Genomic DNA, 27,562 nt, shown 5'->3' on the forward strand with positions numbered 1-27,562 from the left:
CTGCTGCTAATCTGTTTATCATATATCCTGATGCCTAGTCACCTTACCCCTATACATATCTACCTCTATCACCGCAGTATCCCTGCACATTGTTACATTTACATTTGTTAATCATTGTTAATACATTGTCATTGTTAATACAGTACTGGAACTGACCCTGTATATAGTCACCTTACCCCTATACATATCTACCTCTATCACTGCAGTATCCCTGCACATTGTTAATACTGTACAGTACTGGAACTGACCCTGTATATAGTCACCTTACCCCTATACATATCTACCTCCATCACTCCAGTATCCCAGCACATTGTTAATACGGAACTGACCCTGTATATAGTATGGTACTGACCCTGTATATAGTATGGAACTGACCCTGTATATAGTCACCTTACCCCTATACATATCTACCTCTATCACTCCAGTATCCCAGCACATTGTTAATACGGAATTGACCCTGTATATCGCTTCTTAGGTTCTCCTGTTCTTCTTATTTCTATTTCTCTGGTGTTTTTGTTCTACCTTGTTATTTTTAGTACTACATTTATTTTGAATACTGCATTGTTGGGTTTATAGCTCGCAAGAAATACATTTCACTGTACTGTGCACGTGACATTAAAACTTTAAAAACTTAATCTCGACCCGGGACCTTCCATTGAACTGAGTAGTTTATCAAACGAGAGCTTTTCTTACAGCTGCAATATGTAACTTTTTGGGAGACCCAACCAAATTCACATAGAAATGTGTGTCATAGATCTGTCATTGAAAGCAAGTCTAAGAAGCGGTAGATATGTTCTATATGCGTATTTATGTATGCTTCCCGTTTTTTTTTTTTTTTTACGTATTTGACTTTTGGTTATGTACACAAGTTTCAAAGAGCAGAAAATACAATAGTATTGGTTATGGAAAAGATATTTCACAGCGGTTTAGATGGTACAATGACTCTCTCTACACTACGACTCTCTCTACACAACGACTCTCTCTACACAACGACTCTCTCTACACAACGACTCTCTCTACACTTGTTTGTTTTGTCACAAACTGACATTTGATTTGATTTTAGGAACCAGGAAATAGCGGAGCGATTTCTGCATAGTGCATCTTTAACCGAGAACCCGAGGCTGTGTCCCAAAAGGCACCCTATTCCCTATATAGTGCATTAAATGAGGAAGTCATTTGGGACGCATACAGAGACACTCAAGAAACAGGAGAGTCGAGGACATCGTTGCGCTTGAGAAGAAGCAGGTCTCTGCAGAGCCTTTTGGGGAGAGGTTTTAGGCCAGGGCGGGTCTGGAAGCCTGGAATGTTCTTTCCAGAGATCCTGTGCTCTGTCACACCACACCGGGTTCAGAGTAACGTGAACAACTACTCTTCAGATCGAGATAAGGGGAGTCCGTCTGTCAGTCAATTTGTCCGTCTGACAGTAAACAGCTGTACGAACTGATAACAAGTAAATATGTGTGTGTGTGTGTGTTTACAGCTCATGTACACTCCTATAGTAAATCATGATTAGGGAAAGGAGAAAAAGAGGGGGTGGAGCCATAAACAGAGAGAGAAGGAGAAGGAGAGAGGGGGGGGTTACCTTCAGCTGTGGGTGCTGCTCCACTTTAATAAAGAGAGAGTGAGAGAGAGAAGGAGAAGGAGAGGGGGGGGGTTACCTTCAGCTGTGGGTGCTGCTCCACTTTAATAAAGAGAGAGAGAGAGAGAAGGAGAAGGAGAGAGGGGGGGTTACCTTCAGCTGTGGGTGCTGCTCCACTTTAATAAAGAGAGAGAGAGAGAGAAGGAGAAGGAGAGGGGGGGGGGTTACCTTCAGCTGTGGGTGCTGCTCCACTTTAATAAAGAGAGAGAGAGAGAGAAGGAGAAGGAGAGGGGGGGGGGGGGTTACCTTCAGCTGTGGGTGCTGCTCCACTTTAATACAGAGAGCGAGAGAGAGAAGGAGAAGGAGAGAGGGGGGGGTTACCTTCAGCTGTGGGTGCTGCTCCACTTTAATGAAGAGAGTGAGAGAGAGAAGGAGAAGGAGAGGGGGGGGGGGGTTACCTTCAGCTGTGGGTGCTGCTCCACTTTAATACAGAGAGCGAGAGAGAGAAGGAGAAGGAGAGAGGGGGGGGTTACCTTCAGCTGTGGGTGCTGCTCCACATTAATGAAGAGAGTGAGAGAGAGGGAGAAGGAGAGAGGGGGGTTACCTTCAGCTGTGGGTGCTGCTCCACTTTAATAAAGAGAGAGAGAGAGAGGGAGAAGGAGAGAGGGGGGGTTACCTTCAGCTGTGGGTGCTGCTCCACTTTAATAAAGAGAGAGAGAGAGAAGGAGAAGGAGAGAGGGGGGTTACCTTCAGCTGTGGGTGCTGCTCCACTTTAATAAAGAGAGAGTGAGAGAGAGAAGGGAAGGAGAAGGAGAGAGGGGGGGGTTACCTTCAGCTGTGGGTGCTGCTCCACTTTAATGAAGAGAGCGAGAGAGTGAGGGAGAAGGAGAGAGGGGGGGGTTACCTTCAGCTGTGGGTGCTGCTCCACTTTAATACAGAGAGCGAGAGAGTGAGGGAGAAGGAGAGAGGGGGGGTTACCTTCAGCTGTGGGTGCTGCTCCACTTTAATACAGAGAGCGAGAGAGTGAGGGAGAAGGAGAGAGGGGGGGTTACCTTCAGCTGTGGGTGCTGCTCCACTTTAATAAAGAGAGAGTGAGAGAGAGAAGGAGAAGGAGAGAGGGGGGGTTACCTTCAGCTGTGGGTGCTGCTCCACTTTAATGAAGAGAGTGAGAGAGAGAAGGAGAAGGAGAGAGGGGGGGGGGTTACCTTCAGCTGTGGGTGCTGCTCCACTTTGAGCTTCTGCCAGCCCCTCAGACTCCACTGGCTGGGATAAGCTAGGATCTGCTTCTGCTGCAGAGACAGGAAGGAGACCAGAGTTAGGAGGGAACAGAACTCACATAACCCCTGCCTTGGTTTGCCTTAGATCCAGGTGTCTGAACAGAAACCTGGTGATACTGACTACAGTGCTGCTGACACATCAAACAATATACCACCTGAAATATTAAACACATGAATATGTTTCTGTTAGTAAATTATCCTATCATCTTGCTAAATGTGCAGCAAAGAATGATCCAACAACTGTCATGTCTCAATGCTTGAAGTCACATACATTTTTAGATTCATGTAACTACACAAGTCAGTTAAGAACAAATGTTTATTTACAATGAAGGCCTACACCAGCCAAACCCTAACAACGCTGTGCCAACTGTGCACCACCATATGGGACTCCCAATCACGGCCGGTTGTGATTTGCAGCCTGGATTTGAACCAGGGTGTCTGTAGTGATGCTTCAAGCACTGAGATGCAGTGCCTTAGACCACTGCGCCACTCGGGATCCCAGAACAGAATGAGAAAGGAGTCTTCATAAACTCTGCCAAACACAACAAGTGGATCCAAAACCTCAATTTAATACAGCCGTTTTGGGAACAAGGCTTTAGAGTGACTAGAAGGATATACCATCTGATGAAAATTGCCATGGCCAAAGCAAAAAAAACAACAGAGTTTTGATGAAACTATGATATTGTTGTATTCCACCCAACATCTGCCACCAAGAGTGCTGGTCTTGCTACAAGATGAACAAAGATCGATTTACAGTGAGCCTGGCTAGAAATGACTCCATCACAACAAAGGATAAACGTTGCCTATTGATTTGTCATTAGACCAATGTGCTACAGATGTTAGTTACGTGCTCTACTGATGTTTACGATCACACAATGGATAATTACTGCCGAATTGGTCTCAGGGCACTATTGAAAATTAGATGTATTTATTTATCCCAGAGGAATTAGAAAAAAAATACAAATACATATGTGCACAGAAAAATCATGATTTATATTCATGGTCAAAATTCACAACAGGTTATTTCTCAAAACAATCTGGACATTATTTTGGGACAAACACTCATTCATATGTTCAGTTTTTGATCCAAGAAAAATCTAAAAGATCAACAGATTTATGGTAGTGATTTTCCCCCCCAAAAAAACTTTACGATCGTTAAGAATTGCTTTCCAAAAGTACCGGAAAGAGAGAGAGAGTTCATCTTATAGGAAACCACACTTTGGCACATAGAAGCCCAAACATAGCTGCTGGACAAGTTGAGGTCACTCACATGGTCGGTGTCTCAAAACGCCACCCTATTCCCTATATAGTGCACTAGTTTTGACCAGGGCTCATAGGTCTCTGGTCAAAAGTAGTGCACTATATAGGGGATAAGCTGCCATATGGTATGCTACTATGATTACTCTGCAGTAGCGTTTCCCCACAACTGGGTTAGGAATGTGCTGCGGGGCTGGCAATTAGCGATTAGCACATTAATGAGCGAGTGGCAATGGAGGAGCGTTTTAGCCCTGTCCAGTCCAATCCCCAGCTCCCATGGCCTGACATACACAGGGCTACGTTCAGTAGCCAAACGTTGTCGAACATTGCAGATTGAAATGGCTTGAATAGAGCTGAAGCGATTCTCCTTATTCTACAGGTCAGAGGCATGTTTGTTTTTACATAGCATATTTCTATCTGAACGTTCCACAAGTGTGTCCTACTGAAGGCCCCAGTCACCAGACAGCACATCAGCTGTGTCCTACTGAAGGCCTCGGTCACCAGACAGCACATCAGCTGTGTCCTACTGAAGGCCCCAGTCACCAGACAGCACATCAGCTGTGTCCTACTGAAGGCCTCGGTCACCAGACAGCACATCAGCTGTGTCCTACTGAAGGCCCCAGTCACCAGACAACACATCAGCTGTGTCCTACTGAAGGCCTCGGTCACCAGACAACACATCAGCTGTGTCCTACTGAAGGCCCCGGTCACCAGACAGCACATCAGCTGTGTCCTACTGAAGGACCCAGTCACCAGACAACACATCAGCTGTGTCCTACTGAAGGCCCCGGTCACCAGACAGCACATCAGCTGTGTCCTACTGAAGGCTTGTGTTCAGTAGGGCACACCATAGCAAATGTATTTAGGAAAATTTGCATTTCTTATTGCACAAATTGTGGTAGTACCTCCCCCGTTTCTTTCACTTTTAAAACATTTTCTCCCTACTGGGCATGACCCTGGAAGCCTCAAGAACATGTCCATCTGGTAGACATATCTCACTAGTCTTCACTTCAAATCGATCCAACTCCTAGGATTTATCACCTTTAGTAGTGTTCAGTGTAATGAAAATATGTCAAGCACACAAACTATTATTACAACTTCCTGCAAGTCTTCACTTGGAAAAACATCACACTAACATTTTTCTAGTTATATTGCATGACGATGAGAGGAGTTTAACCGTTGATATGTACATGAGCTCCTTCAAAGATACATCGTAAATGACACCCTGTTCCCTATGTAGTGCACTACTTTGACCAGGGCATATAGGGTTCTGGTGTAGTCCACTACGAAGTAGTGCACTTGTAAGGTGAATAGGGTGCCACTTGGGACGCAAACCAAAGGTTTAGCTCAGTTCCCACGGTCTGGTTAAGTCATGCTGAAAAGCACAGCTAGGATCTGAGAGCGCAACACCTCATGCAAATTCCATACATTGCAAGACCCATTAATTTGACTGAAGTTTTACCACGGCAATGGGCCTTTAATCAAATCAATTCTCAACCCAATTATGTCAAATCTAAATATTTTTTTTGCAATTCCATTTTTTTTTAAATTCTATCCAGAGAAGACTCAATTGAGGTGTTCATAAAAAACAGCTTTATCCTTGACTGGGCAACATTCTTAAAATAATATTTAAAAATGGGATGATGGACTTTCAATTGCATTGAAATGCAAACTATTTCCTTCCTCTACAATGACTGCAAAACTACTCAAAAACCAGTCCGTCAGCTAATATAATTCATTGAACTGCTTGCATTTTGACTGGTACTGTATAATATATATATATATATATATATACACACACACTACCATTCAAAAGTCTGGGGTCACTTAGACAATTCCTTGTTTTTGAAAGAAAAGCAATTTTTTTGTCCATTAAAATAACATCAAATTGATCAGAAATATAGTGTAGACATTGTTAAATGTTGTAAATTAGTATTGTAGCTGGAAACAGCTGATTTTTTATAGAATAGAATATCTACATAGGTGTACAGAGGCCAATTATCAGCAACCATCACTCCTGTGTTCCAATGGCACGTTGTGTTAGCTAATCCAAGTTAATCATTTTAAAAGGCTAATTGGTCATGAGAAAATCATTTTGCAATTATGTTAGCACAGCTGAAAACTGTTGTTCTGATTAAAGAAGTAATAAAACTGGCCTTCTTTAGACTAGTTGAGTATCTGGAGCATCAGCATTTGTGGGTTTGATTACAGGCTCAAAATGGCTAGAAACAAAGAACTTTCTTCTGAAACTCGCCAGTCTATTCTTGTTCTGAGAAATGATGGCTATTACATGCGAGACATTGCCAATAAACTGAAGATCTCGTGTCCCGTGTGGCTCAGTTGGTAGAGCATGGCGCTTGCAACGCCAGGGTTGTGGGTTCATTCCCCACGGGGGGACCAGGATGAATATGTATGAACTTTCCAATTTGTAAGTCGCTCTGGATAAGAGCGTCTGCTAAATGACTTAAATGTTAATGTAAATCTCGTACCTCTGTACACCTATGTAGATATTCCATTATAAATCAGCCGTTTCCAGCTACAATACTCATTTACAACATTAACAATGTCTACACTGTATTTCTGATCAATTTGATGTTATCTTAATGGACAAAACAAAAATCTTTCAAAAACAAGGACATTCCAAGTGACCCCAAAAGTTTGGTTCACCTACTCATTCAAGGGTTTTTATAAATGTTTACTCATTTATACATTGTAGAATAATAGTGAAGACATCAAAACTATGAAATAACAAATATGGAATCATGTAGTAACCAAAAAAAAGTGTTAAACAAATGAAAATATATTTTATATTTGAGATTCTTCAAATAGCCACCCTTTGCCTTGATGACAGCTTTGCACACTCTTGGCATTCTCTCAACCAGCTTCATGAGGTAGTCACCTGGAATGCATTTCAATTAACATGTGTGCCTTGTTAAAAGTTAATTTGTGGCATTTCTTTCCTTCTTAATGCGTTTGAGCCAATCAGTTGTGTTGTGACAAGTTAGGGGTGGTATACAGAAGATAGCCCTATTTGGTAAAATACCAAGTCCATATTATGGCAAGAACAGCTCAAATAAGCAAAGAGAATTGACAGTCCATCATTACTTTAAGACATGAAGGTCAGTCAATGCGGAAAATTTCAAGAACTTTGAAAGTTTCTTCAAGTACAGTTGCAAAAACCATCAAGCTACATGATGAAACTGGCTCTCATGAGGACCGCCACAGGAAAGGAAGACCCAGAGTTGCCTCTGCTGCAGAGGATAAGTTCATTAGAGTTACCAGCCTCAGAAATTGCAGCTTAAATAAATGCTTCAGAGTTCAAGTAACAGACACATCTCAACATCAACTGTTCAGAGGAGACTGCGTGAATCAGGCCTTCATGGTCGAATTGCTGCAAAGAAACCACTACTAAAGGACACCAATAAGAAGAGACTTACTTGGGCCAAGAAACACGAGAAATGGACATTAGACTGGTGGAAATCTGTCCTTTGGTCTGATGAGTACAAATTTAAGATGTTTGATTTCAACCGCCGTGAACGGATGATCATCTCAGCATGATGGTGTGCTTTGCTTAAGGTCACATCGACAGATTTTTCCCCTTGTTGGCACGGGCATTCGAACCAACAGCCTTTTGGTTACTGGCCCAACACTCTAACCAAAACTGACTCAGTGAGGAATGTTATGTCTGTAAGGAAGAGACTGCTTGGCTGCCTGTGTGTGTGTGTGTTACCAGTATCAAAGCATTACTCCACAGGGATCTCCGCAGCTAGGACGTTCCTTGTCCTAGTCCCAAATGGCACCCTATTCCCTATATAGTGCGCTACATTTGACTATAGCCATACGTTCTGAAGAGGGAGGATGAGTTATGGCTAGTAATGGAGCCAAAACCAACACGGATGGAGAGTTCCCATGTCAAATGATCGCCCCATTGTTGTGGAAATACGCCTGGGATTACTTTTACAATGTACATAATACACATACTCTTTCATGGAGAAGCTTACCTCAGAAAAGGCACAAAACCATTTCCTAAAATAAAAACAGGTAAGAGAAGAAAAAAAGTTTGCTTGTTTAAATCAGCCATCTTTAAACTACGCTTAATATTCAATGGCCAGAAGCATGAGAGAGAGAGAGAGAATCTGACAGCTGACCTTGGTGAGAAAAAAAAAAGGGGGGGGGGGGGGGGGGGAGATGAATGAATGCCTGTCGTAGCGCAGGAAGTCATAGTAATTTATGGTCGCCGAGTAACAAATGAATAGAAAGAGTAGATAATTGTTTCAGTGTTAACAACGGCTCCGCGAGATACTTCAATTTCACCGGCAGTAAGTAATGAGTCTAGAGGCTCACAACTTACAACAAAGCCAATGCTGCTCAGTGCTCAGTGATCTTTATTTTACTTCAAGTACTATCTGTAATATTCAGTTTGAAGGCCCAATTTATTTATTATTATTGTTTTATTTAACTAGGCAGGTCAGTTAAGAACAAATTATAATTTTACAATGACGGCCTACACGGGCCAAACTCTAACCCGGACGATGCTGGGCCAATTGTGCGCCGCCCTATGGTACTCCCAATCACGGCCGGTTGTGATACAGCCTGGAATCGAACCAGGGTCTGGCGTGACACATCTTAGACCGCTGCGCCACTCGGGAGCCCCAATGCAGATGTTTTATATCAATATCAAATAATTTATGTGTAACAATTAAGTACCTTACTATAATAGTTCTCCATAAAAAAATTAAAAAATAAATAAAAATAGCTTTTTAACAAAAAAAATATTTCTCAAGCAAGAATTTTTCTTGGACTGTTTGGAACTGGTCTGTGGGGAGGGGGAAAACTGAAAACTAGCTGCTATTGGCAGAGAGGTTTGGAACTCTTTGTTATTGGTCTATTATTGGTATATTAACTAATTGAACACCTGGTGATGTTACCAGGCAGTCTGAAACTCCCCTCATGCAAATCCTGCTGACTAGAACGTCCTGTGTAGACTGTATTTTCAACCAGCAACTATCAGGAAATAACACTGATCAAATTGTTCACAATTTTACAGTGTTAGTTTCATCAGCTGTTGTACGATATGATACAAAATGCAGGGGAAAAATGAATTTTGACTGCACTGGGCCTTTAAATTTAGACTAGTGTATATTCCTGGTCAATATCCAGGAAGAAGAACTCTTAACAGAAACAGAAACACAGAGAGCGAGAGAGAGGGAGAGAGAAGAGAAGGGCAGTAAGAAACCAAAAGAAAGAGAAAAAGAAACAGAGGTAGAGAGAATGACAGAAAGAGAAAGAAAGGAGTAAGAGAGAGAGGGGAGAGAGAGGGGAGAGTGGAGAGAGAGAGAGAGTGGAGAGAGAGAGAGGGGAGAGAGAGGGGAGAGAGAGGGGAGAGAGACAGCGCGACATTGGACTGAGGAGCTAGCTGATTATTTTGTCTCTGCGACAGTGGAGCCCTCGAGGAGCCCACAGTGCCCCCCGAATCACAGCCACCTTTCACAGAGGATTCTCCTTTTTCAACATCCGCTTCTCCTGGCAACGGCCAGCCCAGCCACTCCAAACGCTCATAAAGACGAGAGAGGAGGCAGTGGAGGGAGGAGAGGGGGGGGGCAAATGGCCTCCAGCCTTCACTGGGGCTTAGTTGGGCTCCAACGAGGGGAGCAGCAGACCCCATTGGCCCAGCCCAAAATGTAGGAGCTTGTTAACACTCCTCGTGCCCCTCAGGAGAGCCATTTTGACCAGGCCTGTTTTGCCAAAGTAATAAAATAAAAAAGCTGAATAAAATAATGAAATTGAGCAGCTGGAAGCCTTGTTGGGACCAACACAGTATTAAAACGCAACTTCAAAATTCATAAGTCTTCAGCGTCTACAAATGTCATTTCTCAGTGTGGATGGCTGATGTAAGTATGTTCGCATCATTACCCCTCTTCATACCACTTGTTGACAGCGAGTTAACAGATGCTTGAGCTTTCAGGATTTCTCCAGTAAGACTCCAACTGGAGCACATCTCTGTCTGCAAAAGCCCTTAGAGCAGAAGAGGCTGCTCGGAGACAAACAGCTCCTGGAGGTGCCTGACATCCGTTAACTTGCAAATGCAGTGACCTGGAGTTCCACGAGTGTGTAGAAATGTTGGCAACGTTGTGCACACGGAGTCCATATCTCTCCATTTAAGATGAAGAATGAATTGAATGGATGGATGAATGACAAAACATGTTGGGTTCTCTCCTTCCTGTGGATCGTTTATTTGCTGAAAAGTTAACTTCTTTTGACCAGAGCAATATGGGTCCTGGTCAAAAGTAGTGCACTAACTAGGGAATAGGGTGCCATTGGACCCTGGTAAAAAGTAGTGCACTAAATAGGGAATAAGGTGCCATTGGACCATGGTAAAAAGTAGTGCACTAAATAAGGAATAGGGTGCAATTTGGGACACATCCGGGGAGACATCCAGGGTCTCTCATGCTAAATGTTCAGGACTAAACACAGAGTCACTCTGGACTCTCTCTGTGACCCGGTGAGAGCCTGCTAGCTAAGTGCATTGTACACCACATTCTAATTTGGGAACTAACGCCTTCAGTGCAAAACAATGTTAGAAATGAGGTGATCTATGGCTCTGGACCAAGTGGTGCGTAAGTTAGGCCTTGCTCTGTAGTTTAACCTCTGGTTCAAGTTTGAATCCCACATACTGTTTCCAAACCAAGGCCTTTTCAAGAAATTACATCATGGCCTAGCAGTTAAGAGCGTTGGGCCAGTAACCGAAAGGTCTCTGGTTTGACTAGGTGAAACATCTGTTGATGTGCCCTTGAGCAAGGCCCTTAAACCTAATTGCTCTGCATAAGTGTTTGCTAAATTACTAAAATGTAAAAAATGTCAACCTTGAGAATTTCAGTGGGATGCTGCTATCATATTACAATAGCCATTACACACATCCTATCCTTTCATGAAAACTAGACTGAGGAGGCCAAACCTTGCATGCATGCATATGTTTTGCTAGCCTGAAATGTACCTTGCAGGTGGATTGTGGTTGGACAAGGTTTGGCCTCTCTCCAGTGGACTGCCAATAGCTCTTGTTATCACGCTACACAGGTGCACATGCCCAAATCTGTGTCGTCCCAGGGAGGTAAAGGTGGGGCCTTATAAGGACTGTGAGGATTATAGAATTTTGGGTAATGATGAATTGACAAATGTTTTGATCTTGTAATTCATCTTTAAAAATGAGCTATGACATACCTAACGAATATAACACAGTTTTAGAGACATCCCTGTCTCAAGAACTAATGGTTGGAACTTTTGGAAATCAAGCTTCTCCTCCTGACCATGCCGTTCTGTTCGTAAAATGGTTACCAACTTTACTCATTTTATTTCTAATTGAAAAACTGCTATTGGATAAACTCTAACTACTTGAATATGAAGTTGAACCCCCCTCCCCCCCCCTTCTCCTAAAATAAATGTATTAAGATGATTGACGATTACATTTTTGGGGGTTCACAGATATTGTCCATTATTGTCAGTCACCCTGGGGTCTATTGCAGCTTTCATTATGTCATTGAATCTACCGCCCTCTGCCTTCAGTATTACCCAATCTGAGATACAGTAGATTTATATGAATTATTCACCCCATAAGTACATTCCTCAGTATTACCCAATCTGAGATATCTTTATATTAATTTACAGCTATATTCACCCCATAAGTACATTTCTCAGTATTACCCAATCTGAGATATCTTTATATTAATTTACAGCTATATTCACCCCATAAGTACATTTCTCAGTATTACCCAATCTGAGATATATTTATATTAATTTACAGCTATATTCACCCCATAAGTACATTTCTCAGTATTACACAATCGGAGATATCTTTATATTAATTTACAGCTATATTCACCCAATAAGTACATTTCTCAGTATTACCCAATCGGAGATATCTTTATATTAATTTACAGCTATATTCACCCCATAAGTACATTTCTCAGTATTACCCAATCTGAGATATCTTTATATTAATTTACAGCTATATTCACCCCATAAGTACATTTCTCAATAAGTAACAAAAACATCACAGTGGACGGCACCTCGAGTATTCTGGCAAGAGGCAGAACATTAGAAACAATTGTGTTTATTAGCTAATAACAAAATCACCAAATGTAACAGCGCATGAGACAAAGTTGGAATCAAACTCGTCATATGGCAATTACCGTAAATTGTTCTTTACATAGAACGGCAATTTACAACAGCTTGAGTAAATCCCCTTACAGTGTGGGAAAATCATTGGTATAAAAGTAAGCAACTTCAGGTTCCCGGGAAAGAAATAAAAATAATGGATGGTCTGATCCTAATAAGACCCTTATGAAAATATCAAACTAATGATATTTTTCTAAAAAAAAAACGACTCAAATACTCCGGCAGCGTGCAAACACAACAGTACAGTGTTGTAGTGTTGGAAATAATTCAAGGTGTTTCCACCCATGCATAGCTGTAGAAGCCAGGGTTGTGGAAAAGTGCTAACAGCAATCAATCAATAGGGTGTTTTAAGAACAGAACCCTCAGACCGCCCTTACACAAAGCAGGCACATTCAGGTCTCCGTGTGCCCGAGGCCATCCGCCTGGTTAACAGCAACATTAAGGAAGACCTAGGGACCATTCTAGAGATAGTTTAGCCCTGACATTAATTAAGAACTGTGGCTAGCATTGGACTTTTAGTTTCTTAAAATTGCACCATGCACTTTTACCTGATGCCTTCATGTTTTTTTATTTTATTATACTGTGTGTTTGTCCTGTCTGAAGCCCTCTGTCAGCACTGAACGAATTGCCCCTAGAGGATTAATAAAGTTGTATTGTATTCAACCTTGGCCTGAGCTACGTCCCAAATTACACCCTATTCCCTATTTAGTGCACTACTTTTGACCAAGGCCCATCTGGCTCTGATCAGAAGTAGTGCACTACAGAGCCTGGGAACAGATGTGTGTGTGTGTGTGTGTGGACGTGTTTGTTTCAATTCAGGACGGTATTTTCCTACCCTACCAATATTTCTGCAAGTCTCTAGCTGTTGATGCTTGTCATTCCAAATGTCTAATGAACATGGTAGCCGGTAGCCTAGTGGTTAGAGTGTTAGACTTGTAACCGAAAGGTTGCAAGATCGAATCCCCGAGCTGACAAGGTAAACATTTGTTGTTCTGCCTCTGAACAAGGCAGTTAACCCACTGTTCCTAGTCCGTCATTGAAAATAAGAATTTGTTCTTAACTGACTTGCCTAGTTAAATGAAGGTAAAATAAATAAAAAATCTTTAACCCACTGTTCCTAGTCCGTCATTGAAAATAAGAATTTGTTCTTAACTGACTTGCCTAGTTAAATGAAGGTAAAATAAATAAAAAATCTTTCTAGCAGCTTCTGAGGCTTTTCTTTACCAGCCATCCTCTGAACACAACAAACAGAATACTTTATTATTCACTGTGTGCATTCGATATGTGAAGTCATTCAATCTATTTTGATCTGAGCAGTACACTGAGGGTAGTTATGAACACCAAAACACTACAACCCTCTGTTCATTGATGCTTAAAATGAGAAATAGCCTCAGATATGACACTGTCAGGTTAGGGGTGGCATACTGTATTAGCTTTAGTCACTACGATCACCAATTAACTGATTGAACAAAGCCCTTAAAGTGCTCAGCATGTAACATGTTATGCCCGCTGCGCTAAAAATACAACACAAAGCCTTTGATTCCAGTGGAGCGGTGCATTTTTATGCCAAACGCAATTACATAGCGGAACAGCCGACTCCTCAGATCTTCCACAATTACGGGATAACGACAGCTCTCTCCGCAGACATAAACTACACTCCACGGAACTCGCAAGGTTCTGTGTTTATTGTCAGGAATTCTGGTCGTCATAACAACACCTCTAAATATAAAATTGCAACAGGTCATTAGACAAATAGAGTACATGGAACAGAAATGTTCAACACCCAACCCCCCCCCCCCCTCCTCCTCCTCCAGTTGGTATGTGCCATGCCACCATGTGTCCCAATAGTTGTAATTAGGGTGGCAACATGTTGTGACATTCTGAAAGGTTGGTTCGGGTTGGGGAGGAGAGGTTGATGCGAAATGTAAGGTCATGCCTTGAACTTCGAGCTGAAACAGATGTAATGAATCATATCGAGGATCAGCCGTGGTGACAAGAAAAACATGGGGAAATAATGTCGTCTCCAACATTTTGGGGTTTCGAGGGTCTGAACATTGCACTTGAACAGTTACACAGTTCAGTGAATCTGATGTGACTGCCGTTCATGCAGGTACAGTAAATCATGGTACAGAAGCTCAGCTGAACAGGACCACCCCATATCGTGTGCCTGACTGAAAGTGCAGTAATGCAAAGATATATGGACCCTCTCGGCCAATGGGGTAATTAAATAAATCAACTGGTTGCACAGTGAGCAATAACATCGTACAATGTTCGACTGTGGAGGTCCGTAAGTGAGATTACTTGGCCTTTGCCCAAGATATAACACAGCTTACTGTCCCATAACAGTATTTTGCAGGAGCGACAATCAAATGTAAGAAATGTGATTATGTTAGTTGTTTGAACTTCAGGGAGCCCAAGTTCCTGGGGTCTGAACAGGCATGTTTGGTCCACTGCCTCATCAAACCTCTGGTCCAATGCAGATGCTGGGGGAGACGAAGGAGATGGTGGCCTGGTGGGAGACGTCTCCCCCAGCATCTCTGCACGAAGGAGATGGTGGCCTGGTGGGAGACGTCTCCCCCAGCATCTCTGCACGAAGGAGATGGTGGCCTGGGGGAGACGAAGGAGGGAGTGGCCGAGTGGGAGACTTGCAGAGATGCTGGGGGAGACGAAGGAGGGAGTGGCCGAGTGGGAGACTTGCAGAGATGCTGGGGGAGACGAAGGAGGGAGTGGCCGAGTGGGAGACTTGCAGAGATGCTGGGGGAGACGAAGGAGGGAGTGGCCGAGTGGGAGACTTGCAGAGATGCTGGGGGAGACAAAGGAGGGAGTGGCCGAGTGGGAGACTTGCAGAGATGCTGGGGGAGACGAAGGAGGGAGTGGCCTGGTGGGAGACTTGCAGAGATGCTGGGGGAGACGAAGGAGGGAGTGTCCGAGTGGGAGACTTGCAGAGATGCTGGGGGAGACGAAGGAGGGAGTGGCCTGGTGGGAGACTTGCAGAGATGCTGGGGGAGACGAAGGAGGGAGTGGCCGGCTGGGAGACTTGCAGAGATGCTGGGGGAGACGAAGGAGGGAGTGGCCGAGTGGGAGACTTGCAGAGATGCTGGGGGAGACGAAGGAGGGAGTGGCCGGCTGGGAGACTTGGCACGACTAAAGGCTCTTGAGCGTGCTTCTTAACCAGACTAATTTATTTTCTGCATGCTCATCAGTGTGAGGGAGTAGCAGTGGTGAGGGGTTGGAAATGGTTCCCTGAAGCCTGGAAGACTTCCCAACCATTTCCTCCCTCCCTTCCCCTCGCCAGAGCAGAGCAGGGAGCTGCTGCTGGAACCCGGCTCAGGTTCACAGAGTTAAGATCAGAGTCTTTCATCAGCCAAACAACACGACAGCTGGAACCGTTGGAATATATTGAAATTATCCACGAAAAAAAAAGCTACATCAGCAATAAACTTTCACAGACAAATTCAAAATGTCTTTGTCACTTATGGTAAAATAGGATTGTCAATAAATAAAAGGGGTAAATGTTAAATGTGGAGCACTAAACCAGTACTGCACTTCTGAGTAAGTCTGTAATGATGTAGTGGTTACAAGGTTTGTTGCAGAAACACTCAAATGTAGGCTATCGAACTCCATGCCATTTATGAATGACAGTGAAACTGTTCTCTGAATGACTGCAAGCAGGTCCACAGGAAGGCCTCTGTGCATTACGGACGTCAATAAAGCTCTACAGCGATAAGCTGTAATGAAAGTCGCTATCGCTAGCCATAGATTCATTATTTCTGCATCCCATAGCCTGTCAGGGTTCAAGGTCAACAAACATGATTAATACGGTGGGTAAACAGTTTAAGTCCCGATTTCAGTCAAATTACAGACTGTGTTCTTTTATGGACTGGCAGCTCAGACATTTTTCTTCACAAACAATTTAGTCAAACGCAATTCATAAGTCAACATAATTTAATCTCTTTAAGTTTCCTATGGGCTGGGGGATACCCAGCCAGCTCTTGCCAGTGAAAACATTAAGAACATGAGTTATCTCTCTGGGTACGCTCAGATCAAAGCCATAGCGCTGCCTTGAGAATTTCTAAAGGAACTCTCCTCCCTGTGGGTAACAAGGGCCTCCCTGTGGGTAACAAGGGCCCTTATAGATGCCTCCAGTCCAGTACCACTTCAAATGATTAATCACCACCTAACTACCCTGGGTCATGACACAGTACACAACATGATGTCTGCATGCATGTACAGTGGGCCTCTACTGTCAATGGAATTAATGGATATGTGGCTTCCATTTAAGTAAGTGGAGAAACGTATTAGTTTGACTCGACAATCTCTGGTTCTGCATGAGAAAGCTTTTTTTTTTTTTAATAACTAAGCATTTAATATCTATTCATGTCTAAATATGAATAATAGTGTCCCACAAGGTGGCTAAGCCCAGTATTACTTCCAGGGCAACAATTAGTCCTTTGATATCCATGTACGGGTCACAACCAGAACCATGAAATAAGACCATAAACAACTTTATAGTTTTGTCCAAGATGCCAAAGCGTGGAGTTACCGGAGGTCTTCCAGGCTGGTAGGACCTACATCCGTTAATGTTGTTCTGCCATGCCTCTTTATTTGCAGTTACCTAAGCAACAAAGCTTCTGGTTCGAGGTGTTAAACCTTATTTAATGTAAACAAGCTTTATGACTTTTCCTGAAAGACTACAACCACTCACAGCCAACAGAAGTCTGATTGGCTATGTGAGGCATTCACCTTGTTTGTTCTACCCCCAGTGAATGGAAAATGTAAGTTCATGAGAGGAAACAGGTTTAGTATTTTAGGGGCAGTTGGAGAGATGGCTGCTAAGCTAGTCTTCCTAGTGTGAACGTAACGTCATCAGGAGAGCAGAGGGGGGGAAAGTGCTTCGTTCCAAGCTCACATTTTTCCTTCCATATGAAATGTAAGAAAAATAAACAGTGAGGGAAGACGACCCTTAACAAAACCCGGGTCAATACCCTCAGGTCTGCCCTTTTATATCTACACAACAATAAGACAAAGGCCAATTCCTTTTCCTGACTTACTGAGGATTCTTGAGGAAAAGTGTTGTTTAAATGTGTTGGCAACGGGGCGCTATTCAAAACAATGGCACATGAAGATGCAATGAGCACTTATGGGGTAATCAGGTTACCAGACAGACTGCTGCATAGATTGCCAAGGCAACTAGTGTCAGCCCCCGACAGTTTGTGGCTTTATGGGACTAAATTATTTTACGTCCCCTTGCTTCCTTCGATTTGACCGTACTGCCCATTTGGTAACCTCAGTGAGGGTTAGGGTTAGGAGGAATGAGTGAGGAATTTGTCTTTCAGAGACTGTCCCCTCCCATCAGTGGCACGTTAAATGATTAATAATGGACTTCAACCATAGTGAAAACGAACAAACTATGTTCGGCACCATCACAACTTGCAACTGGGAGTTTGGGTTGAAATTTCTCCCTTCCCGTTTCAGCGCTTATACGCCGCGAAGACTGTTACAAATAGGCATCTCTTTTGTCTCACTTACGACCCCCTTCTTACTGACAGCAGAGTGAAACAGCAATGGCGCTAGACAAACTAGAAAGCAGTATGTGGAAAACTGAATGTCTGAGCTAGACCAAAAAACAGAGAACATGAGAAGACTCCAAGTCAACTGTGACAAAGGGCCACGTTTACCTTCTTAAAATTACCCACAGTCACCTTCAATTAAAGGCCAAAGTGAGCTGGGCAATGTGGCCCATCAGAGGCTTTTGCGGTCAGTTCATTATCCCTAAAAATGTCTGAAGGTTAGCCTATTTTCACTGATTCACAGTATGGCTCTTCATGAATCTTCATTGTTACGCAGTAGGAATAACAAATACATGTATGCACAATGTCGTACACATCTCATGCCACAGTCAGCCCGACTACGCGAGAGTAGTCTCCCCACGCACACTGTAAATTATGGGTTGGTGTTTTATCACGATCCGGCTCCATTTCATTTTCCATGGGGTTTGAAGCCTTGGCAGCATCCTTAAAACCAACAGCCATTTCCTTCCTCTGACTGGTTAGAGAGTGAAAGACATTGCGTGGCATTCACACCAGTTATGACATGAGCGTTTCTTCCAAAAGTTGAGATCCTTCCCCAGACCCTCAACACCACAATGAATGACTACAATATTAGGCTCATCAACACTAGTTTATAAGGGAAGGAAATGTGAGAACGTGATGAGAAACATTGAAGAGGGAAGGTGAGAACGTGATGAGAAACATTGAAGAGGGAAGGTGAGAACGTGATGAGAAACATTGAAGAGGGAAGGTGAGAACGTGATGAGAAACATTGAAGAGGGAAGGTGAAAACGTGATGAGAAACATTGAAGAGGGAAGGTGAGAACGTGATGAGAAACATTGAAGAGGGAAGGTGAGAACGTGATGAGAAACATTGAAGAGGGAAGGTGAGAACGTGATGAGAAACATTGGAGAGGGGAGGTGAGAACGTGATGAGAAACATTGAAGAGGGAAGGTGAGAACGTGATGAGAAACATTGAAGAGGGAAGGTGAAAACGTGATGAGAAACATTGGAGAGGGAAGGTGAGAACGTGATGAGAAACATTGGAGAGGCTAGGGAAGGTGAGAACGTGTTTTAACCAACAGCAGCTTATGGTGTGAAAACTGGGCCAAGGTGTCAGAGAGCCAGCCATAACACCCCGGTTTGTTTGTGTTTTCAGCCACCTAAGGGACTCTTTGTTTGGTAACGTGTTGTCTACACAGACAGACACTGACCCTTTGCTCCAGTTGTGGTTCAATTAGACCCTCAACAACCCGACAACTCGAAATCGACGCCTCAGATGATCTGACCTTGTACGACCCAAAGCAAAGTCCTCCCACCACATTAAAACAACAGAGTGGCTGCGGTTCTGGATTTTCTGGAAAGCCGTGGCTAAACATAGGGAGATTTCTGCACAGGTGCTGGATTTTCTTTTACCTAGCTGCTGCTGAGTGCTCCGCTGCCTCTTACCCCATCCTTGATCAGCGATGAACACCTTTATCTGGTGTAGCATAGAAACGTAATGTTGTACACAAAGGACATGGTCGACATATTCCAACTATTGCACTATTAAGCATAAGCGCGATTTCATGTTCTTTTCTTTGAGGAAGTTAAAAGGCTACATGTAGCTATTAACATGTTGTACACAAAAAGACATGATCAAAATGTTCGTACAAACTCGCAGATAGTTTTTTTTGCCCCAATGCAAAACTCAAGTAGGGAGTTACATGCAGCACATCAAAACACAAGCAAGACACAGACACGCAGTATAATTAGCGGTTTAATGATCTTTTTTTTTATCATCATTGCAAAAAAATGGCTAAGCAGGAGGCAGGCATAGAGTCAAAGTAGTAGTGTTATTCTTTGAGCAACTCTAGCAGCAAATACAAAAATATAAGCTTGCATCGTGACACAAAACGCTGTTTTTTTATGCCCAATGCAATGTGTACTGCAATATCCGTTACAGACAGAGAAGGTTGTAGCAAAGATGGTTTAGTTTGGTTTGGAAACGGCACTGAATGTTCCTTCAAATCACTACAGGGTTTTTATTTCAGCTGTTCAGAGACATAGATTAGGATTAGGCTACATTATCATGGTTCAGAAGAGGGTGAGTAAAGAGAGAAACGTGAAGGGAGGTGGAGTATGAGTAGCAACTATGTAGAAACTAATGTGTGCATAAAATAAATCCTGTATTTGAAGCCACGGCCTTAAAAAAAAAAAGAAATTAAAAAGGGAAAAAAAGGCCCCTGGTTTCAGCGGTTTGAGGACACTGACGTGTGGTGAGCCGGACTGAAATGAATCGGCCACTTGTCTTCTGAGGAGGCAGCATGTTTCACAGCTGGGGGAAGAAGAGGACCCTCACTAAGGTACATTCAACCACCTCACATGACTGCTAGGGAGGGTGCCTGAAAATGTGAGTCTCTCATCATTAGCAAGCAGTAAAACCAATGTATTTTTTGTCAGGGGATTTCAATCATTCCTTCAAAACCAGGGAAGGAACAACAAGCCCAAGGGGGACTTAGTCCCCTTCCCCTCACCCTCTCAATTTTTTTTATAATGGCTGAAATGTCAAACTAGTACTGTATTTGTAATTTTCCCAGTTATTTAGTCCCAGTCCCAGTTATTTAAAAAGTACTCATCATCCTAGGTGATTAGGAGCAATTTATGTTAAACTAAATGTTTAACACAGTTCGAAACTGAAAACTCATGTTCTTGCTTCACCATTTTTTCCATTGAGGACATCGCTTGAGTGCTAGGATTCTAACATTGCCACGATGAAGGGGTTGAAAAGTGAAATTACAGACTTCAGACTCTTATTCCTAGACAAATATGGGAACATTTAATGTGATATTCTTAAAACGCCACTAACTGTCCTTTTGAACTCTCTCCTTAACACAAAGTACCGATTCACTGTGTGTCTGACATTGACGGCAAAAAGAAAGTCTTAGATGCTCAGCCAAGGGACGAAGGTCCAAATAAACCGTTATCCTCTTCTCTCTTCCATAGATGGAGGGAAACCAAACAACACATGTGATCAATGGTGTAGCAGAGCTGTAGAAATGTTCCCTTGTTGAAGCTCAACATCACCAGCTGGGCACACACAGACTTTTTGGACCCGAGGAACAATCTCCGGCGTATAATTCTCAAGATGGAAGGTTGACAGAGCACAGATTTATCAAATTGCACCTTGATGCAGCACATCTCGCCAGCGCACGTCGAGCTGCGTTGGGCTACAAATTACAACCGTTGACACTTGCATAACCTAAACTTTCCACCCAGGAGTTGCTCCAGTCTACAGGTACAGTACACTGAGCTTATATGTGTAATAGTGCCCGGAGCAGGGACCACTATTCCAAGTCCCAGACCACTACTCCAAGTCCCAGACCACTACTCCAAGTCCCAGACCACTACTCCAAGTCCCAGACCACTACTCCAAGTCCCAGACCACTACTCCAAGTCCCAGACCACTACTCCAAGCGTCTGACAGACCACTACTCCAAGTCCCAGACCACTACTCCAAGTCCCAGACCACTACTCCAAGCATCTGACAGACCACTACTCCAAGTCCCAGACCACTACTCCAAGCATCTGACAGACCACTACTCCAAGTCCCAGACCACTACTCCAAGCGTCTGACAGACCACTACTCCAAGTCCCAGACCACTACTCCAAGCGTCTGACAGACCACTACTCCAAGTCCCAGACAGACCACTACTCCAAGTCCCAGACCACTACTCCAAGCGTCTGACAGACATTTGTCAACTGTGGATTTCCCTCCTACCCCCCCACCCCCCCCATGACTGTTTACCTTGAGAAATATGTCCGTCGATTACGTCGTCCACTAGAGTTGGGTGGTATCCAGATGTTCATACCGTCATACCGTTTCTGTACCATACCAGGGTATACGGTATTACCGAATGTGCACACAAGGGGCGGTATTAAACAAATATTATTTTTGACGCACAAAACAATTTTGGCACCAGGGATCTTGATCAAGGAGGGGAGAGGAGGGTTCTGCAGTAACCAAGTAGTTTGAGCTGGACAACTAGCATATTAGCTAGAAAGTTAGCAAACCAAATGCATAGCCGGAGCCCTGAGCTGAATCTAATTTATTTCACACATCTTAAGATTTCTTATAGTTATGCTTAAAAAGGTCATGAACAGTCAAAATCATGTTTTTCACGAAATTGGATGATATTTGAAGGAAACCTGATCAAAGTATGATGACCAAAGTTTGAAAAAAAAGACTTGTTTCTACATTGATAAAGGTAAATCATACTGGAACCTTCCCCATGTCAAACACTTGGATTTGTTATTAAAGGGGACATCACTTGAACTCTCATTTTAATACAGATTTACATTTACATTTAAGTCATTTAGCAGACGCTCTTATCCAGAGCGACTTACAAGTTGGGTAACACCAATGGTAACGTGATATTCTGTTATCTAATTTAAATAAGTACCTAGCCTTGTAATCAACTTTGGAAAAGGCATGTTTGCAGAGGGGCGTGGATTATATAGCTAGATAGCTACTCTACTGGTGACAAAATTTTACTGTAGGGTGTCAGTCAACATAAATAAAAGTTTATCTACTCATCTACGGCAAAGACACTTATTTTTATTCATATTTTTAATTTCACCTTTATTTAACCAGGTAGGCAAGTTGAGAACAAGTTCTCATTTACAACTGCGACCTGGCCAAGATAAAGCAAAGCAGTGCGACACAAACAACAACACAGAGTTACACATGGAATAAACAAACATAAGGTCAATAACACAATAGAAATAGTCTATATACAATGTGTGCAAATGAGGTAAGATAAGGGAGGTAAGGCAATAAATAGGCCATTGTGGCTAAATAATTACAATTTAGCAATTAAACACTGGAGTGATAGATGTGCAGAAGATGAATGTGCAAGTAGAGATACTGGGGTGCAAAGGAGCAAAAAATAAATAACAGTATGGGGATGAGGTAGTTGGATGGGCAATTTACAGATGGGCTATGTACAGGTGCAGTGATCTGTGAGTTGCTTCTGACAGCTGGGGCTTAAAGTTAGTGAGGGAGATATGAGTCTCCAGCTTCAGTGATTTTTGCAATTCGTTCCAGTCATTTGTAGCAAAGAACTGGAAAAAAAGGCGTCCAAACGAGGAATTGGCTTTGGGGGTGACCAGTGAAATATACCTGCTGGAGCGCGTGCTACGGGTGGGTGCTGCTATGGTGACCAGTGAGCTGAGTAGGTGGGGCTTTACCTAGCAAAGACTTATAGATGACCTGGAGCCAGTGGGTTTGGCGACGAATATGTAGTGAGGGCCAGCCAACGAGAGCATACAGGTCGCAGTGGTGGGTAGTATATGGGGCTTTGGTGACAAAACGGATGGCACTGTGATAGACTGCATCCGACTGCATCCAATCTGCTGAGTGTTGGATTCTATTTTGTAAATGACCTCGACGAAGTCAAGGATCGGTAGGATAGTTCATTTTGGATTGGAGATGCTTAACGTGCTTAACGAGTCTGGAGCGTTTCAATCGGTGACGTCACTCGCTCTGAGACCTTGAAGTAGTTGTTCCCCTTGCTCTGCAAGGGCCGCGGCTTTTGAGGAGCGATGGGTAACGATGCTTCGAGGGTGGCTGTTGTCGATGTGTGCAGAGGGTCCCTGGTTCGGGGCGAGGGGGGGGACGGAAACTATACTGGGACATTGATGCTGTTGACCCGGATCATTGGTTGCTACGGAAAAAGGAGGAGATCAAAAGGGAGGTGAGTGTAACTGATGTGAAATGGCTAGCTAGTTAGCGGGGTGTGCGCTAATAGCGTTTCAATCGGTGACCTCACTCGCTCTGAGACCTTGAAGTAGTTGTTCCCCTTGCTCTGCAAGGGCCGCGGCTTTTGTGGAGTGATGGGTAACGATGCTTCGTGGGAGGCAGTTGTAGGTGTGTGCAGAGGGTCCCTGGTTCGAGCCCAGGTAGGGGCGAGGAGAGGGACGGAAGCTAAACTGTTACACAGACACCTAGGTATTTGTAGTTGTCCACATATTCTGAGTCAGAACCATCCAGAGTAGTGATGCTGGACGGGCCGGCAGGTGTGGGCAGTGATCGGTTGAAGAGCATGCATTTCGTTTTACTTACATTTAAGAGCAGTTGGAGGCCATGGAAGGAGAGTTGTATGGCATTGAAGCTCGTCTGGAGGTTTGTTAACACAGTGTCCAAAGAAGGGCCAGAAGTATACAGAATGGTGTCGTCTGCGTAGAGGTGGATCAGAGAATGACCAGCAGCAAGAGCGACATCATTGATGTATACAGAGAAAAGAGTCGGCCAGAGAAATGAACTCTGTGGCACCCCCATAGAAACTGCCAAAGGTCCGGACAACAGGCTCTCCGATTTGATACACTGAACTCTGTCTGAGAAGTAGTTGGTGAACCAGGCAAGGCAGTCATTTGAGAAACCAAAGCTGTTGAGTCTGCCGATAAGAATGTGGTGATTGACAGTCGAAAGCCTTGGCCAGGTCGATGAATACAGCTGCACAGTATTGTCTCTTATCGATGGCGGTTATGATAACGTTTAGGACCTTGAGCGTGGCTGAGGTGCACCCATGACCAGCTTGGAAACCAGATTGCATAGCGGAGAAGGTACGGTGGGATTCAAAACTTGGCTTTCGAAGACCTTAGAAAGGTAGGGTAGGATAGATATAGGTCTGTAGCAGTTTGGGTCTACAGTGTCTCCGTGGCAGCTTTCCAATCTTTGGGGATCTCAGACGATATACGATAGAGAGGTTGAACAGGCTAGTAATAGGGGTTGCAACAATTTCGGAGGATAATTTTAGAAAGAGAGGGTCCAGATTTTCTAGCCCGGCTGATTTGTAGGGGTCCTGATTTTGCAGCTCTTTCAGAACATCAGCTATCTGGATTTGGGTGAAGGAGAAATGGGGGAGGCTTGGGCAAATTGCTGTGGGGGGTGCAGGGCTGTTGACCGGGGTAGGGGTAGCCAGGTGGAAACCATGGTCAGACGTAGAAAAATGCTTATTGAAATTCTCAATTATCATAAATTTATCGGTGGTGACAGTGTTTCCTAACCTCAGTGCAGTGGGCAGCTGGGAGGAGGTGCTCTTATTCTCCATGGACTTTACAGTGTCCCAGAACTTTGGGCTGTTTGTGCTACAGGATGCAAATTTCTGTTTGAAAAAGCTAGCCTTTGCTTTCCTAACTGTCTGTGTATATTGGTTCCTAACTTCCCTGAAAAGTTGCATATCGCGGGGGCTGTTCGATGTTAATGCAGTACGCCACAGGATGTTTTTGTGCTGGTCAAGGGCAGTCAGGTCTGGAGTGAACCAAGGGCTATATCTGTTCCTGGTTCTACATTTTTTGAATGGGGCATGCTTATTTAAGAAGGTAAGGAAAGCACTTTTAAAGAATAACCAGGCATCCTCTACTGATGGGATGAGGTCAGTATCCTTCCAGGATACCCGGGCCAGGTCGATTAGAAAGGCATGCTCGCTGAAGTGTTTAAGGGAGCGTTTGACAGTGATGAAGGGTGGTCGTTTGACCGCAGACCCATTACGGACGCAGACAATGAGGCAGTGATCGCTGAGATCCTGGTTGAAGAGAGCAAAGGTGTATTTGGAGGGCAGGTTGGTTAGGATGATATCTATGAGTGTGCCCGTGTTTACAGAATTGGGGTTGTACCTGGTAGGTTCATTGATCATTTGTGTGAGATTGAGGGCATCAAGCTTAGATTGTAGGATGGCCGGGATATTAAGCATGTCCCAGTTTAGGTCACCTAACAACACGAGCTCTGAAGATAGATGGGGGGCAATCAATTCACATATGGTGTCCAGGGCACATTTTATACGTTTCCCTTTTCATCTGTGCCTGGTGTTAGCTAGTTGCTGGTTAGCTAGGTCTTCATCTGTGCCTGGTGTAAGCTAGTTGCTGGTTAGCTAGGTCTTCATCTGTGCTTGGTGTTAGCTAGTTACTGGTTAGCTAGGACTTCATCTGTACCTGGTGTAAGCTAGTTGCTGGTTAGCTAGGTCTTCAGCCAGCATGGAACAAACAAGGGGGGGGTTCGTTCAAAACAGTTGTCAAGTCAACACATCAGTCAGTGCTGCTGTGAACCACTTCACAAGAGATATGCCAAATGGGAGACGTATATAAAAAAAAAATATATAAAAAAAAAAATATATATATATATATATTATCATTGATGAAATTTAAAGGTCGTTTGCTTTGTGTATAGCCAAATTTTCTTGAGATGACATAGGCATTTCAACGAGCTGTCAGTCAAGGCGAGCACATGAACATAAGCTCCCCACCCCCACAGCCTGTAGGTAGCCAAATATATATTTTTTGGAATTGAAAATCATACCGTTGGTACTTCGAAATATCCCTGTATACTGTATAAACGGTATATCGCCCAAGGCTATCTTCCACCTCTGAGCTCCTTACTCACGAAGTACTTTGTTGTTACTCAAAGAACAAACTGAGTCAACAGATGAACACTGTCAAAAGATGTAGACCGACGTAGACTCATGTAGACATTCAGATGTAGACATTCAGATGTAGACATTCAGATGCAGACATTCAGATGTAGACAGTCAGACGTAGACAGTCAGACGTAGACAGTCAGACGTAGACAGTCAACAGATGTAGACAGTCAGACGTAGACAGTCAACAGATGTAGACAGTCAACAGATGTAGACAATCAATTGTTGACAGTCAACAGACGTAAACAGACATATACAGTCAACAGATGTAGACAGTCAGACGTAGACAGTCAGACGTAGACAGTCAGACGTAGACAGTCAGACGTAGACAGTCAGACGTAGACAGTCAGACGTAGACAGTCAACAGATGTAGACAATCAATTGTTGACAGTCAACAGACGTAAACAGACATATACAGTCAACAGATGTAGACAGTCAACAGACATAGACAGAAGTAGACAGTTAACGGATGAAGATAGATGTAGACAGTCAGCAGATGTAGACAGATGTAGACAGTCAGATGTAGACAGTCAACAGATGTAGACAATCAATTGTAGACAGATGTAGACATTCAACAAATGCAGACAGATGTAGACTGTGAACAGATGTAGACAGTCAACAAATGCAGACAGATATAGACAGTCAGATGTAGACAGTCAACAGATGTCGACAGTCAGTCAGATGTCGACAGTAAGATGTCGACAGTCAACAAATGTAGTCAGATGTAGTCAGTCAACAGATGTCGACAGTCAGATGTCGACAGTCAGATGTCGACAGTCAGATGTCGACAGTCAGATGTCAACAGGAATTTGTAGACAGTCAACAAATGTAGTCAGATGTCGACAGTCATTTGTAGACAGTCAACAAATGTAGACAGATGTAGACAGTCAACAGATGTAGACAATCAATTGTAGACAGTCAACAAATGTAGTCAGATGTAGACAGCCCTTTGTAGACAGTCAACAAATGTAGACAGGTGTAGTCAACAGATGAAGACAGTCAACAAATGTAGACAGTCAACAGATGTAGACAATCAATTGTAGACAGTCAACAAATGTAGACAGATGTAGACAGTCAACAGATGTAGACAGTCAACTGATGTAGACAATCAATTGTAGACAGTCAACAAATGTAGACAGATGTAGACAGCCAGACGTCGACAGTCATTTGTAGACAGACGTAGACAGTCAGATGTAGCCAGTCAACAGATGTAGACAGATGTAGACAGCCCTTTGTAGACAGTCAACAAATGTAGACAGATGTAGTCAACAGAT

General features: G+C 43.5%; 1 protein-coding gene across 3 annotated transcripts in view; it reads right to left on the reverse strand.

Annotated features, from left to right (window-relative positions):
- The window catches only part of ror2 (receptor tyrosine kinase-like orphan receptor 2), a 137,215-nt gene that overhangs the window by 41,352 nt on the left and 68,301 nt on the right, over positions 1-27,562 (reverse strand). For all 3 annotated transcript variants that reach the window (XM_071351404.1, XM_071351406.1, XM_071351407.1), the window contains exon 2: positions 2,785-2,868. In XM_071351404.1, coding sequence (XP_071207505.1) covers positions 2,785-2,868 — 84 coding nt within the window. The remainder of the gene's footprint in view (positions 1-2,784; positions 2,869-27,562) is intronic.

Source organism: Salvelinus alpinus, chromosome 18, assembly GCF_045679555.1.
Source record: "Salvelinus alpinus chromosome 18, SLU_Salpinus.1, whole genome shotgun sequence".
Lineage (NCBI taxonomy): Eukaryota > Metazoa > Chordata > Actinopteri > Salmoniformes > Salmonidae > Salvelinus > Salvelinus alpinus.